The sequence below is a fragment of the Montipora foliosa genome, chromosome 10 (genome assembly GCF_036669935.1).
Source record: "Montipora foliosa isolate CH-2021 chromosome 10, ASM3666993v2, whole genome shotgun sequence".
NCBI classification, from domain to species: Eukaryota; Metazoa; Cnidaria; class Anthozoa; order Scleractinia; family Acroporidae; genus Montipora; species Montipora foliosa.
This window is the reverse complement of record NC_090878.1, coordinates 28,775,644-28,791,084: the sequence shown is the minus strand read 5'-3', so window position 1 is coordinate 28,791,084 and position 15,441 is coordinate 28,775,644. Positions and strand designations below refer to the sequence as shown.

At 39.9% G+C, this 15,441-nt stretch overlaps 1 protein-coding gene across 1 annotated transcript in view; it reads left to right on the top strand.

Annotated features, from left to right (window-relative positions):
* The window catches only part of LOC137973267 (metalloendopeptidase OMA1, mitochondrial-like), a 23,778-nt gene that overhangs the window by 6,611 nt on the left and 1,726 nt on the right, over positions 1–15,441 (top strand). Inside the window, exons 3-7 of the mRNA XM_068820042.1 lie at positions 2,861–2,968; positions 4,151–4,279; positions 6,911–6,985; positions 8,660–8,806; positions 14,843–14,885. Coding sequence (XP_068676143.1) covers positions 2,861–2,968; positions 4,151–4,279; positions 6,911–6,985; positions 8,660–8,806; positions 14,843–14,885 — 502 coding nt within the window. The remainder of the gene's footprint in view (positions 1–2,860; positions 2,969–4,150; positions 4,280–6,910; positions 6,986–8,659; positions 8,807–14,842; positions 14,886–15,441) is intronic.

The following is a 15,441-nucleotide window of genomic DNA, read 5'->3' as shown; positions in this document are numbered from 1 at the left end:
GAAAATACGTCTGCGTTCGTGGGCTACTCTTTTGTTTGAGGATGTAGACTCACACATAACACGTTTTACCATCAATTTTAAATGAATGCCAGGAAGTACTCTCCTCCACTCAAAGGCGTAGCATACATCTTTCCCCACACATCCCTGTGTACCAGGCCCAGTGGCTCATCAGACCACTTTCCTCGTTTGCTTGGAAATTTTTCTCTGTGATGCTTCCCATTTGCACATTGATCACGAGAGTCAATCTCACCAGACATGTCATAATCAAAACCATCAACCTTCTCCTGCCCGGCCAACTCCCTGGTCTGTATAGCTAGGTGACCATATTGCCGATGCCAAGTATTCTCCTTGGTCTTGCAGCTTTGGTTCTTTACAGGGTGTGCTTGCTGCACACATCTCCTAATGTAACTTCCAGTGGCTCTTTAAGCCTGTGTAGTTCAAGGAACAGCTTCTCGTCTCTTCAAAATCCACAATCCAGTAATTCTGGCGACCTCTAGGGCTTGCCGACATCGCATGATTCACCATCAACCCAACACAAAATCACTATCTGAATCGCTGTTTCCACTTCTTATCACCTCAACTCTGTGCATTTTCTCCTTTAAACGATCAGACTCCTTCTGGATTGAATTCTTCTTGATCCATTCACTACAGTTTCACAATCATTGCTGTCATACCTCTCGCACCACAGCCAAAAATTGGTGATTTTGTCATCCTCCTTAGTCACCATGTTACAATCCCAAGGAAATCAACAAACGTCCACTCCTGAGCCTCTCAACCCACCACAGTAGCGTCTGGACAATTATGTTCAATGTTCTGTGTTGTCGATGGTGCCTCCTGCAATATCCCCTCTGCGTCAAACTGGTCAGTATAACCACTTGTCACATGCCCAGCCGACTCCACCTCCCTGCCACACACTCTACACTTTGGATCTACATCCTCCTCCTCAATTGTGGCACGAAAAAAGGAGTTAAAGTCGATAAAACGAAGGAAAAATATTCCTCACCGATCCAGCACCATAGTTCCTTTAGAAACAAACCCCTTCATTTGTTTGATACAAGGCCAGCCTCTATGGAGAAATAATGTGGGTACTTATTTTGACTGATGTAAAGTATATGTAATGATTCCAATGTACTTTTTGTCTTATTTCCAAAAACACTAATTCCATTTCTTTATTTAATTATCCTGTCCTGCAGTAAAAGTTGCTAAGTAGTAGACATCCACTCCAAAAATAATTAACAACTATTCACCGACATGGAGGTGGCTAGTGATCGATATTCGGTAAATATCCACCACTAGCCGTGGACCAACACTGAGGTGAATAGTTGTTTTAGCATATACTAAAAGCGGAGCTCCCGCGTTATTTATTCTTAAAATAAGTTAACCTGGCTTGAGTCTGAGCTGCGATCCAATCTAAAACCAGTACCTGGTCAGCGGTCAACTTATAAAAATAGCTGACCTTGATGAGCTCTAAAGTTGAGGCCGCGATATGGTCACGTGATACTGGTCAGCGGATACCTTTTTTTTAACAAGTGTCAATTGACTATAACATGGATGTCCAATATCAAAGGTGTACGCTGTAAAACGGCCGCCATGTTGGGCGTATTTATTATTAAAATATATTTATGAAAGTCAAGTGGACTACTACACGACTGATAAAACAACGCGAAAATGTATTTTTTAACGATATTTCGGCTGGCCAATACCGACCTTCATCAGGTTTATATAAATGTAGAATAATTGTTAATTATTATCATTGTTAGGATATTATTAAATTATTGGACAACTTTATCGTGCGTACGTGCCCCCGAGCAATACCGCTGGCCATGATTACCATGAAAAAAGCAACTTTTGATGGGTTCCTATGAGTATAGTGCTCCGCTTTGCAGCCCTAAAACAGTGAAATAATAGGTGCGGTTACAATGGACACTTTTACTGCGGTAAATGACCCTTTTACCACGGGAAACTGCATTTAGTGCGTGTGACCGACATTTCCCAAGGTAAATTTCCCGTGGTAAATTTCCATGGATACGTCAAAAAGATCAGACGAAGCGCCCACGATATTTAACGTGGTAAGTTTGGAAGGGTTCTTTGATCAGTGCCGGAGGTACAAGAGCCAATCACAATGCTGATGAAGTTGTGATTAAATTTCCCACCAATGAATTGCGTGAGATTTCTTTTTACCTCGGTAATCTTCGTAACGTGTGACCGCTTGTTAACATGGTATACTAAAACCCAAGTGTGAGGCACCGTGGGATAATTGAAGCCTGGTTTCCATATGATCTGCAAAGGTCTGCCATCGGTCTGCGACACAGTCGTAATGGTCAGGAAAGTTGAATCTAGTTTTACTTTCCCGACCATTACAACCGTGTCGCAGACCGATCGCGGACCGTTGCAGATCATATGGATTCCAGGCTTTACTATGGGAAATGGCATTTACCATGGTGTGTGTAACTGCACCTAATATAGCACAAAAAGATGATTTTAACTCATTTATTCCTGCAACGATTACAATATTTTCGGGTCAAATCCCGCGAGAGTTGCTCGGAGGTGAATAGCAAAGGATGTTCGAAATTTGAGTAGCCAATCAAAGTGCGCGTTCAACGCTATCCACTGTTATAGTTCACCACTAAATTTTCTCCGATTCTTATTGGTTTAAATTGATCACGTGACGCGATAGCGTTCGTCCGCGGAGAGACACTATCAGCCCATAGTGCCCGTCCGAGGAAAATACCCGGATGGATAGTAGTCGTCCGCTGAAAATACCTCTGTAAACAAGCGGCCTTATGGAAAATAAACAATCGAAATTGTATATACTGTTAGTATATACTAAATACTGTTATTTAAAATCGTCATTTTGCAGAATGGGCAGATATTTTTGTTCACTGGGATGCTTAAACTGTTACCAAATGCAGACTCCCTCGCTGTTGTTCTTGGGCATGAGATGTCCCATGTAATTTTACAACATGCAGTAAGTACAGAATATTCCTTTGGAGACAATGACAATACGCAGTTAATTCAACAGTATGGTTACGCTACAGACTTACGTAGGGCAAACTGAATGAAACATTTTCTGAGTTATAAATTCATATTCCGTCAGAGAAAAAATATGAAATGGAAGGATCAATCTAGGCAGGTGTCACGCCAAAGACATTTGGCAATGGTGAATCAAGGATGCTTGTAAAAGTAGTGGAACCTATGAGCTTCCTGCTACTAGATAGTTTAAGAACGCAATACGTACACGTGTGTACGCTTCTAAATTAATATGCAGCACAGGAGTTTCGGGCTTTCAGACTATTAAACTCGTGATTTGCATCTACAATAAGCTGCGTTTACACGCTGAATTTTTAAGCTCATTGAGTAAATGACGTCACTTTTACCTAGATCCAACCCTCTGAGGTCCAATCGGTCATTTTGGAACGAGAGTAATGGCGGACCGTGAAATCCAAACCTTTGGGTAAAAATAAAAGCTTAAAATTTTGCCAGTAAATTGTTAAGCAATCACACTTTCAAAATCTGAAGAAAAAAGGAAGCGATTTTTTTTATCATACTAGCACTTTAATAACTTGCATTGCACATTGTAGTGAATTCAATCCAAACAACGCATCAGTCATCTGGACGGTCAATGCGTTAGCCGACATGGATGACCCAAAACCAATGCATTGGCCGACCATGACAAACACGTTAGCTAACACGTTGGCCGATTCACGACCAATGCATCGGTCAACACACTTTGTATGTGGTACGCTTATTAAGTAAAAAAAAAAACACATTACTCCAATGCGTTGGTTGGAATCTTATTAAATCAAACTCAAGGGACAACATTGTCCTGGTACGGTGCTATGATTTTGATTGTCCAAATGACAACATCCTTACAAATGTATCAAAGGAGGTGGTGACCCAATGTTAACCCTGAGAATAATCTGACTTGATATTAATAATATTATTATAATTATTATTTACCGATATCTATCAAAGGTGACTCAAATATGTGGAAAATAATTCTTCCAAGTGCTCATAACAGGGCTTCAGTTAATGATCTTCCAATAATAAATTATAAGTTCAGATCCCGTTTTTGATATGCTTTTATCAGGTTACATGTTTCTGCAAATTACTGATTGAAAATTTTGCTGTGTTGTTTTCTCTTTTACAGGCAGAGCAAGTCAGTCTACATGGCTTCATCAACATGTTTCTTGTCATATCATTAGCCTTAGTTTGGGCTGTTTTGCCAAGTGATTTGTTAGCCATTGGTGCTCATTGGTTGCAAAACAGGATTCTGGTTGTAAGCATTAATTTGAAACTTTTCTGACCCTTTTACATTTTTATACCTTTATTTACTGTTCAATAAACGAGCGGGAGTGTTTTATCGGATTTAAAACCATGAGGCCAAGCCGAGAGGTTTTAGACCCGATAAAACACGACCTTTGAGTTTACTGAACGGCTTCAAAACATTCCACAAAAAGCGTGTCACTCTGGAGTCCGAACAAAGGTTTGAATTGTGTGAGGAGAACATTAGCGTACAAGAAAAACAAGCTATGCCTTATTTTTTATTTAGAGAATTGTAATGAGGAATGTTTTATCAATTTTCAAAGCTTGTGGGCCGGTGGCCTAATAGACTGTTTTGTAGAATAGATAAATGTTAATTATATTTGGTGGGTGGTTTGTTGGAGGAATCATCAATGCATGGTTGCCCAAAGGTTAATGTAACATTCCGCTTTTCATTCATTTTGAGAGTACCCAAATGGCAGAGTATGTTTAACTCTGGGATGAGATCAGACAGATGTCCTTCCAGGCACACTAGTTAAGCGAGCAAGTCCTTTGAAAGGACCACTTACTTTCTGGTTGTACATTGTAATGCATGTGATTACCAGATTACCAGTTCTCTTTTACCACCAAGGACTCGCTTGACCTCCTGGGAATGACTATCGATAGTCAATTGAATTTCGATAAACCATTCTCGTTTATTTGCAAAAAAGTCAACAATCAACTGAATGTTGTGATTAGATTCCACAAGCTTGTAAACACTTCCACCAACTTAAAATTGTATAAGGCCTTTGTTCTGCGACATTTTCAGTATTGTTCTGTAGTATGCACTTCTGTAGCTCTAGGAATAGCGAAAAACTTGAGTCATCGAATACGCGTGCACTGCGTGTGGTTTTTCATGACAAGGAATCAACATACAGTAATCTGTTAGATAGAGCAGCAGTTACATCACTGTACAACCTGAGAGTACATAATATGTTAATCAATTTTCCACAAATGTATCCATATCAATTTTTATCCTGCGTATCTTAAGGACATAGCGTTGCGCTCAACGGTCTACTCTCTTAGGGGAACTGATATATTGTCGTTGTGTAGACCTTCTTTCTCTTCTTATGGTCTTCACTCTTTTAAGTATTTTGCCTGTAAAACTTGCAACTCTCTACCTGAGAACATTAGAATGGAGTCCACTCTGGCTGGTCTTAAACGTTTAATACGGACCATCTCCTTTCATAGCACTTAGCATTAATAGATATATAATTAGTACTTAGTAATGTTATTTTATTACTTGTAAATCTTTTTTCTTTTTCTTTTCTCGAATATATTAGCTTTTTAGCTACGCTGTAAATTCGAGATAAAATAAAGTCATGTATGTATGTATTGATACTGAAAATCGTGGAAGAATATGGAAGTTAATCAATATTGGAGTTCTTGGCTTTATGGAAAAGAAACTGCCTTTCTTTCTGGATTTCTCGTTTTCTTTTTTTGTTTGACTGTCGAAAGTAATGTATCAATAGGGCGTGAGATTAACAGAAGACTTGGTCTCGCCTCAACCATGAACATTCAGTGGCCTGACAAAGCGGGTTTGGAAGAACAACCATCTCGCAGTGGAGACAAAAGTCGAAGTCTATGAGTCCTGTGTATTTAGCGTTCTTCTATACCGATCGGAATGCTGGCCTATACGTATACGTACAGGCCTCAAGAATCAAGTCTCAGTATATTTCACACCACATGCCTGCAATCTTTAGTTAGAGTGGTTGAGGAATGAAGAGCTTTTCAGAATAACTGACTCTGGGCCACTATCATCTCACGTGAAGCTCTTAAGACTTCGCTAGGCAGGCCATGTACATCGGGTTCCCAAGGACAGACTACCACAGTCTCTTCTTCACACTGTCCATAAAACATGGCTCTCAACCCACACAGTGTTTTCACGTGAATGCTGCTTATTCAGAACAGAGTGACTTTTTGGCATTTCTATAATTTCTATAGCGTTAGGAGTAGGGCTGATTTCATGCATGTCTTTCAGCCACGCATATGTACCTGGCGATTGAATCACAATCGGCATGAGATCATACCCTTTTGCTTTTTCTCCATAAATAAACAGTAAACGTTCATTTGAGTTTATTTCACATTCCAATGAATCAACACTATTGAAGTATATCACGTTCTGATATCTCTTGAGTTGCATCCACCCGCAATGGGCCACGGTACTTTCTCCCACTGCAGGCCTTGCCTAAAGTTCCCTCGGCAAACTCACTTGGTGGAAGGTACAGTGATCTCTCCCTCATATACATCTACTCTGACCAATCTGGCATTTGAACATTTGCTTCCTAAATAGCCCTTATACGTGACGACGTCTTATTAGGTAGCTAATTTCACTACCAAGCCTCGAATTCGAAAATCAAACTTGTAAATTTCAGCTTGAGCTAAATCCCAAAGGAGTAAACTAACCCACGTGCGAACAGTATTGTATGTCCAGATGATGTGAATAATTTTGCGGAAACGAGGCTTGGTGATGAATTTTGAGCATATGCCGTAAGGCCTATTGTGACTCTTAACATGAGATCCAATATTTGTATAGCAGCACTACAAATGTCAGATTCAGAGAGAGAGAGAGGGCTTTAAAATTTGCTGATATGCCATTTTTTAATAGATCCTTCTACATCTTCCTTATTCAAGAAAATTGGAAGAAGAAGCTGATGAAGTTGGATTGAACATGGCTGCCAAGGTTTTAAATTGCTTTTTAACTTTGATTGTTTGTAACATAGGTGTATTCATTTGTAGAGTGTTCTTGGAGCAGTATATCAACATGGTTCCTTTATTTGGTGGAAAGGTTTTGTTTACCATAAACAGAAATTTTACTCACATCGTAAGCAGTAGCAATGCCGCACGTGCAGGGTGTAAAGCATTAACCTTTGGCATTCCAAAATACCCTACTTGTCACTGTTATTGTCACTGTCTAGGGAGGTATTGCTCTAGGGAGCTTAAGCAAAGATGACGACGGCTACGAGAACAGTGGGGACTTAAGCCTGGTTTCTATATGATCAGCAACGGTCTGCGACACGATCGCCGATAAGTCTGCGCCATATTGCAGACATATGGAAACATCGTCTGCTGCGATCTGCGGCACACGGTCTGGATGATCGGGAAAGCTGAATCTAGTTCTACTTTCCTGACCATTTTTAATGGAAACGTGTGTCTGAGATGATCTGTGTCCTATCGGTGACACAACATTGTTCGCCTTGAAACATGTGTCATGTCGTGTCCAATCAGACTTAAGGTAAGTGCTTGGCTTTTTCTCGTCGCTTCGAAGAGGATTAATGGTACGCTTGTCTGCGATCCCTTCAGATTTAAATGGAAACATTTGCCTGCGGTGTTTACGATCGTCTCCGATAAGACCCACGCAGACAGCTACCGATCGTGTTGCAGACCATTGCAGATCATATGGACACCAGGCTTTAAAATCTACGACGTAGTCCGGCGTCAACGAGAACGCCACAAAACAACGATATCGTTGGTTAAAAGCGTAGAAATGATCGTGTTGTACTTGCGACACGCGTCTTATCACATATTTTGGTGGCGTTCTGCACAACAACGACGTGAAATCGCGAAATTTGAGATTTTGATGACAACAAAAGCGTTCAAATGTGAATTTTTCATTCCCTGTGTTTAGGATGAAACCGCTCTTACCAATTTATTTTTAAAATACTTCGCCAACATTGTACGACGCGAACGAGATGGTCCAATCGCGAAAAAATTACGACAGCAGAGTCATTTTTTGAGGTAACGTTTCGTCGACCCTAAACTGAGGCCCTTGCTAGCTAAAAAATTTTGTATCCCGACTTGTTGTAATAATATCGCGATTATTCCAAGTCGTTGACCATGGAAAGTGTGTATCGGCTTTCCAGAAATGAAATTGGTACGTACGGTTTGGATGTTTGCAGTGAAAATTGAAAATTTATCGTCAGATGTCCTTGTTCTCCACATAACCTCAAAAATGATTATTTCACGTTGTTGTCAGGATGAGAACAGCTAAGAAACGTGTGAAAATGTGAACCGTACGTGCGGCGCATGTAAAGCTCTTTTTTGCTCATTCGACCGGTTGTTTTGTGGCATTGTCGTCGTCGTCGTCGTCGTCCCCGTCTATCCCGATCAAAACGATCATTCTCCGAACTTGTACCATGGATTTCTTTGTTGGGTAGTCATGAGAATTTGGTGTTATATCAAGATCACACCTCTTAAGCTGATAATATTCTTCATTCTCAATACCAGGCCTACTGACATTTCTTCGAAATTGAGAGGAGAATTTACGTATTGATCACTCCTGGTAGTCAGAGGGTGAAGCTCCCTACTCCCTATTCTCAATGTCATTGCATTGAAGTCCGGTTTTTTTAATTCTGAGGCCTGCTTTGATGTCCGAGAAAGTCCCATGTTATGGAGACGACTTGCGTTATCTAGGAATACCAATGAGACTGAATTACCTTCATGGCTTTCAACTCACCCAACTCATGATGCTAGAGCTGAAAAACTTGAAGGGCTTCTTCCAAAGGTAAATGAAAAATGGAATGAAGGTAACCTTGTTGTGTTGAAAAGAAAGTGCAACGCGCCCTTGTCAGTCTTCTCCCTTGGGAATAATTGTTAATTATTAAATTAACATTGCATTTCTAGCTTTGTGATTGGTTCATTCGATCTCGGTTATCAGCTTTTATTAAATTCTCAACATCGGATAATGCAATTCTCGTGCTCTGATTGGTTCACTCAATCTCGGTTATCAGCTCATATACCTTAGTTTGACCATATATGGTAAATATGCGCTAAACGTTGCTAAGCTAAAAATTTTTACGCCGGAAATCGAAATTTCTCTTGGTATAAAGCACAAGAAAAAGGTTTTTGGGGAAAGTTTGGATCAATTTCGAAGCTTAGAAGTACGCGAAAAAGTAAGAAATGTTTTTGTGATGAGCCTACGTCTGTCTGACCACCAGGTATTACACAGCATCGCATCGATTTCGCTAGGATTTCGCTCGTATTTCGTATTTCCAAACTTTTGGAGTTTAAGAAATTTAATAAAACAATTATTCCATTCGCGCTTGTTGGATATGAGACTGGTTATAGCCAACTCGGCGCTACGCGCCTCGTTGGCTATTTACCATCTCATATCCAACGCGCGCTTATGGAATAATTGTTAAATATACCGTATGATCATCGTATGACCAAATATGAAAACTGATTGCGTCAAGTGTTGCCAAGCTGGAAACTAATTGGCTTGAAGGTTTTGCAAGCGTCCAAGCATTCAGAAATTTAGTAATTAAATATATGTTATTTGCCAGCTGGGAGGTCCGTATAGCGAAAAATTGTAACAGAGGCTCGGCCAGCTTTTTCAAGACCGAGGTCACAGTTTTTCGCTATATGGACCGACCCTTAGCTGGTAAATATCTTATTTACTTTTTTCCTCTTTCGCTCCCTTCCTCTCTGAAATCACTTTTTTGATTTTTGACTCGCACTGCGCTTGATAGCGAATGCAGTATTAAAGTGGCTTACAAACTGAACGTTTCAAAGAGAAAGATTTTTGTTTGAATTATATTTCCAAACCTCTTGTCTAATAAAAAGTAACTTCTGTAAGTAAACGGGTTCGGGGTCAAAAAAAGATGGAAATTTAAGATCATCACCCAAGCTCACGCAACCAAGGCTAGGATTCCGCCCGCCGTGAGCGGGTCGGATGAGAAAATTCCGCCCGCTCCTGGCACCAATCAGATTGCAGGATTTGTTGACTTCCGCCCTCTCACGCACTGACAAAAAAAAAAACAATTATTTCATTCCACTTGTTACTGGGTTGCCTATGGCAAACCAGTCGAGGTCTGCGTTGATTTCGTGGTTTTTTTATTTTTTTCCGTGTCGGTAAAAGTCTTGCCTGTCACTCCCCTGCTAAGTGGTGGCTTTGTGCATAGAGCCTTCTGCGCGTATTTTCTTAGGATCGAGAGGGTAGTGGGAAATGCGTAGATTTCTCTGGTGGACACAGTAGAACGATTAACTTAACCGGCAATGGCGTCGAAAGTCATGTAATGCGAATGGCGTTTTAGTGGATCTTTGAACAAAATATACCCTTATGAAGCTCATGAATGGCAGGTCAATTGGATATACAGGCGGTGGAATCTTAAAAGCGACGAGTAATGGACTTCGACAACAATCTATCGCCCGTCGATCCGAAATCAAAGTGAGCTGTATTTACCTGAAGTACATGGTAATTTGACACGATTGAGTTTCTTGCCTTCATGCACGCAATGAAATAGGAAGAGGTTCTCGCCTCTAAGAGCAAATATGTTGTTTGTTTCAATAACTTTTTCGCTGGAAAAGGATTCTGTGGTATTTTCTGCCTTTGTGAATTATAATATCATGTTGTGTATTGAATTTTCGAGCTTAAGGTTGAAATGTGATATGGGAGAAGTTTTTTAGTATTGCTCTGTAAGCTGGAAGGGTTCACAGGCCTGTTGGAAGCGTGCTTGAGTTTCAACAAAATGAGCCCCAAAATCAGTGAAGAATTGTGACGCAGTTGAATAATAAAGTAGCTGCTATCTCCAAAATGATGGAATTACCTGGTGATAAATAACGTCGTACGCGTCTTGGAGAGTAAATTTTGACTTTGCATAAACAAGAGTTGGGCGATTGTGATCTTTGTTTTGACTTCGCTCATTTCATTGTCAAACTTTATAACACTTGACAGAAAAAGAAACTTACAAAAACCCGGTATCTTGCCATCATTTGACACAGATACTTCACTGTTTGGCGAGTAAACATGCCGCGGTAACTTCATCACGGGCGCCCGCTGAATTCCGGCGATGTCACTTTCGATTTTGCGATTTATTTGTGCAGCCAAAACGTACAATAACAAAATTGAACGTTGCAAAAATCCCCCAAAATGTTTGTCGCTGATCGTAACTTTTTATATTCTATATTCACGGTTCAAAATAAATGTTGTTTTCATGTCGGAAGTATCTTATTCTCGAGCGATCGTCCTGGAAACTTCCTTCTGCTCTTTCTGAAAACTGTGTATCAATATTTATTTACTTTTGCATCAATATTTGTTTTTGCATAAAGCAAGCTAACAAAATCTGTACCTTGCTGAGTTCGCATTTGTTAGCGTTAATAGTATTTTCGGTCCGATGCTTGTGTTTTAAGAGGGGTATATTATTTTGGTCTCCCATCCAAACACTAACCCCGCCCAACAGGGCGTAACTTCAGTGAACTTCGGTATTACAAAGCTGTCAGATGCTCAGAGGGCACGCTTAAACTTGTGGTCAAAAGAAGTTTATCAACATGTCAGCCCAGAAGCCAGTGTTTCTCACTTCCCATTTATTTTCTTCAATCTTTCTGGGTTCAGTACTTTGCTAGTAACCACATATCTTCTCAGACTATTTACCCAAGACTTCTACCATGGCACTACAATGATAGACAATACCAAAACAATATCGTGCACTGTTAGAGCTACATATTATGCAAGGACAGGTCTGTTTCGTCGTACGAACGTGTGAGGACCTGTGAGCCAAAGGGCCTCGTCTGGTATGACTTCTTAATGACCGCCCAACTTGAAAAAAATTGTCTGGAACGGTGCACGTACCACAGGCAACCCAGTGTACCCTCACGGAGGGTCTAGTTGGATATGAGACTGGTTATAGCGAACGAGGCGCGTATGCGTGCTCATGAAACAATTGTTAATTAATATCGGGGTTTCAAATTTGCCAGCAGAAGGCACCGAAATGGTAAAGTGCTTAAACGTTCTCGAAAACACGTCGATTAACGACTCACGTTTACCTTTGAGGTTTATTCAAGTTGAGAGCTACTCTTTTTACTGGGTTGCCATAGGCAATCCAGTTAGAAAATGCCTTTGTTTGTTTGTTTTTTTTCCGTGTCATAAAAAGTCTTGCCTGTCACTCCCCTGCTAAGTGGTGTCTTTGTGCGTAGAGTCTTCTGTGCGTATTTGTTAGGTTTGAGGGGGCTAGGGTAATGCGTAGATTTCTCTGGCGCACGCGGGAGAACATTTAATTATTAACCTGCAATGGCGTCAAAAGTCATTGTAACGCGAATGGCGTTTTAGTGCATCTTTAAACAAAATATACCCTTCTGGACCTTAAGAATGGAACGTCAATTGGATAAACAAGACAGGAGGCGAAAAATAAGTATCTGAAATCTTTTTAATGATGAAATTGTCGCTTTAAAAAGCGACGAGTAATGGTTTTCGACAACAATTTCATTTTTCGCCGTTGGATATCAAGTGAGCTTTGTTTCTAATGTTTTACTAACTTGGTATTATATACAACACTGAAATCAAATGGCAATTCTTTTATGGATTTAACAAACATTGAAGGAATCGAACGCCTTGAATGCATCACAGTGTTTACTGAAGTTTTATCTAAATTGTCTGGCAATTTACATGTTTTTTGTCCTCAACTCTCCTAAGGTAAAAAAAATTGGAAATGTGACAGTGAAAAATTATTTGAATGAAAGCTTGTTGTCTCTCTTGTGCTTTGTTATTTACGGTCAAGGTTCTTTCGAAAAGGGTTTTATGTGAACTGTCAGAAATTTATTTAACTGCATATGCTTTGTGACACCGATTGTGTGTCTCGTTTGCACGCACGCAATTGAAATAGGAAGGGTTGTTTGCCTCTAATAGCAAATATGTTGTTAGTTTCAATAAATTTTTCGCTGGAAAAGATTTTTCTGAGATTTCCACCTTTGTGAATTTATCATGTTGTGTAATTTTCGAGCTTAACAAATTTGCATACGTGTGTTGAAATGTGATACGGGAGGATTTTTGTGGTAGTGCACTGTAAGCAGTCACGAAAATAAGCAGGTCTGTTGGAAGCGTGCTTGAGTTTCAACAAAATGAGCCCCAAAATCGGCAAAAAGAGTTGGGCGATTGTGATCTTTGTGTTGAATTCGCACATTTCTTGTCAAACTTTATAACACTTGAAAGAAAAAGAAAACTAACGAAAACAAAAACGAAAACCCGGTATCTTGCCATCATTTGACACAGATGCTTCACTGTTTCGCGAGGAAGTACGCCGCGCTAACTTGATCACGGCGCCCGCTGAATTCAATGTCACTTTCGATTTTGCGATTTACCTGTGCAGCCAAAAGTACAATAACAAATTTGAACGCAGCAAAAATCTCGCAAAATGTTTTTCGCTGATGGTAACTTTTCATATTCGCGGTTCAAAATTAATGTTGTTTTCATGTCGTAAATTTTGCTGCTGATGGCAAAATATTTTATTCTCGATCGACCATCGTGAAAACTTCCTTCTGCTCTTCCTAAAAACTGTGTATCAATATTTATCTACTTTTGCATCAATATTTGTTTTGCATAAAGCAAGGGCACAAAATCTGTACCTTGCTTAGTTCGCATTTTTGAGCGTTAAAATAGAATTTTCGGTCCTATGCTTCTGTTACTAAGTGGTATATTTTGTAGGTCACCCATCCAGATACTAACCCCGCCGGATAGGGCCTAACTTTAGTGAACTTTTGTGAACCTTTGTATTACAAAGCTGTCAGACGCTCAGAGTGCACGGTGACGGCATGGTCTTAATTACCCCCGACTTGAAAAAATTGACTGGAACGCTGCAGTTCAATACCGCCCAACTCAGTCCCTTCTGTTTTTGAGTAACACGTACCACAGGTAACCCAATGTACGCTCATCGAGCGTCTAGTTTGCTGATGAGCTTCAGCTAAATTACGATGGCTCAGTTCTCTTTACGTACCCACTTTCCTTGGAACGTATTTTGGTTTACCTAATTTTAATTTAGCAACATTTCCATTCGTCGCTAAAACTGTTTATTTCGAAGAAAACTGTCAGAACTTTCTTGCCAAAAAAAACAAACTTCAAAGCTTGATCTCGATAATCACAGCAATGAAGTACATGACATTACCAAGAAATGATAAATCTTTGTTGTGGCTTTTTCAGTGTCAATGTGTTGTCTCTTTTTCAATTGTGTGAACACAGGGGCCCACATAACCTGTTACTGTAACCGTTTGTAATTTTATAATAAATGTATTAGGATTCACCATTTGCTTCTTCTTCTAAGCATACATCGAGAAATATGTGCAAGGACCAATGTTAAATAAACAACGTTTATTTAGCGTTAGTCCAAGCACATATTTATCGATATATCGCTATAGAAGAAGCAAATGGTGAATCCAATACATTTATTATACAATTACAAACGGTTACACAAACATATTGTGTGGGTGTCCTGTGGTGTGAACACATTAATTTGTCTCGAGGGCATGGGACTTTGATTTGCTTGCATGCTTCTCATCTTCAAATTCAACATGAATGCTCCTTTCATTGCTTTTGTAGCTCCAAGCATTGTTGCGGGAACATTGTTTCACGAAATGTTTCCTTGGCGCGCAAACGAGGAAACATTTGCTGAGGAAGCAAAATGTTTTTGAACAAATTCAGGAACATTTTTGCGTTCCCTGGAACCAACTTTCCGCAATATTCTTTCCTCGTTTTTGGGGCGCCTTTAAAGCCTAATCTGTTATAACATTTTTTCTTTTTGATATAATTCGAATTCGACATTGCTTTATCCGCTAGGCAATCCAGATCAGAGAAAATTGCAAATGTCCACCCCTTCCAGGTAAGTACATCAAGCGTTTATATGTTATGCATTTAGCTGATTTTGGTACCTTCAATGCATAGGGGTTGGAAAAATAAATAAGAATAATAATAGAATTAAATGACTAAATGAAAATACACAAGATTCCCTGCGACTCTGAGTTTCGTGCGTATGCACTCATCAGGCAGATTTAATGAAGAACAGACTTATTAGCTAGCTATATATACATATTTTTGATGAGTACAACAATGGGGGCCTGATTACAATGGGTGAGAAGGGCTGAACTGGGGGTGTGGTGTAAGACTGGCTGAGCTAAAACAAGTGCAATACAATAGCTATTGTGTAGGATAAGCCTTAATTGTTCTTGAGATAAAACTTGTTTTCATGTCGGCATTTGGATACAAGCTCGGATCGTTTGTTCAGTAAACGTTCTCAAACTTCGGCCTAGCTGTATTGACCTCGCTGTCGCCCGGTCAATACGGCAAGGGGTCAGTTTGAGATTTTGCTGTAACGACCTCACTCTCTGTTATTAAGTAGTTAATATTATTGTAGATAAGTGCGAGGATCACTTCTCTGT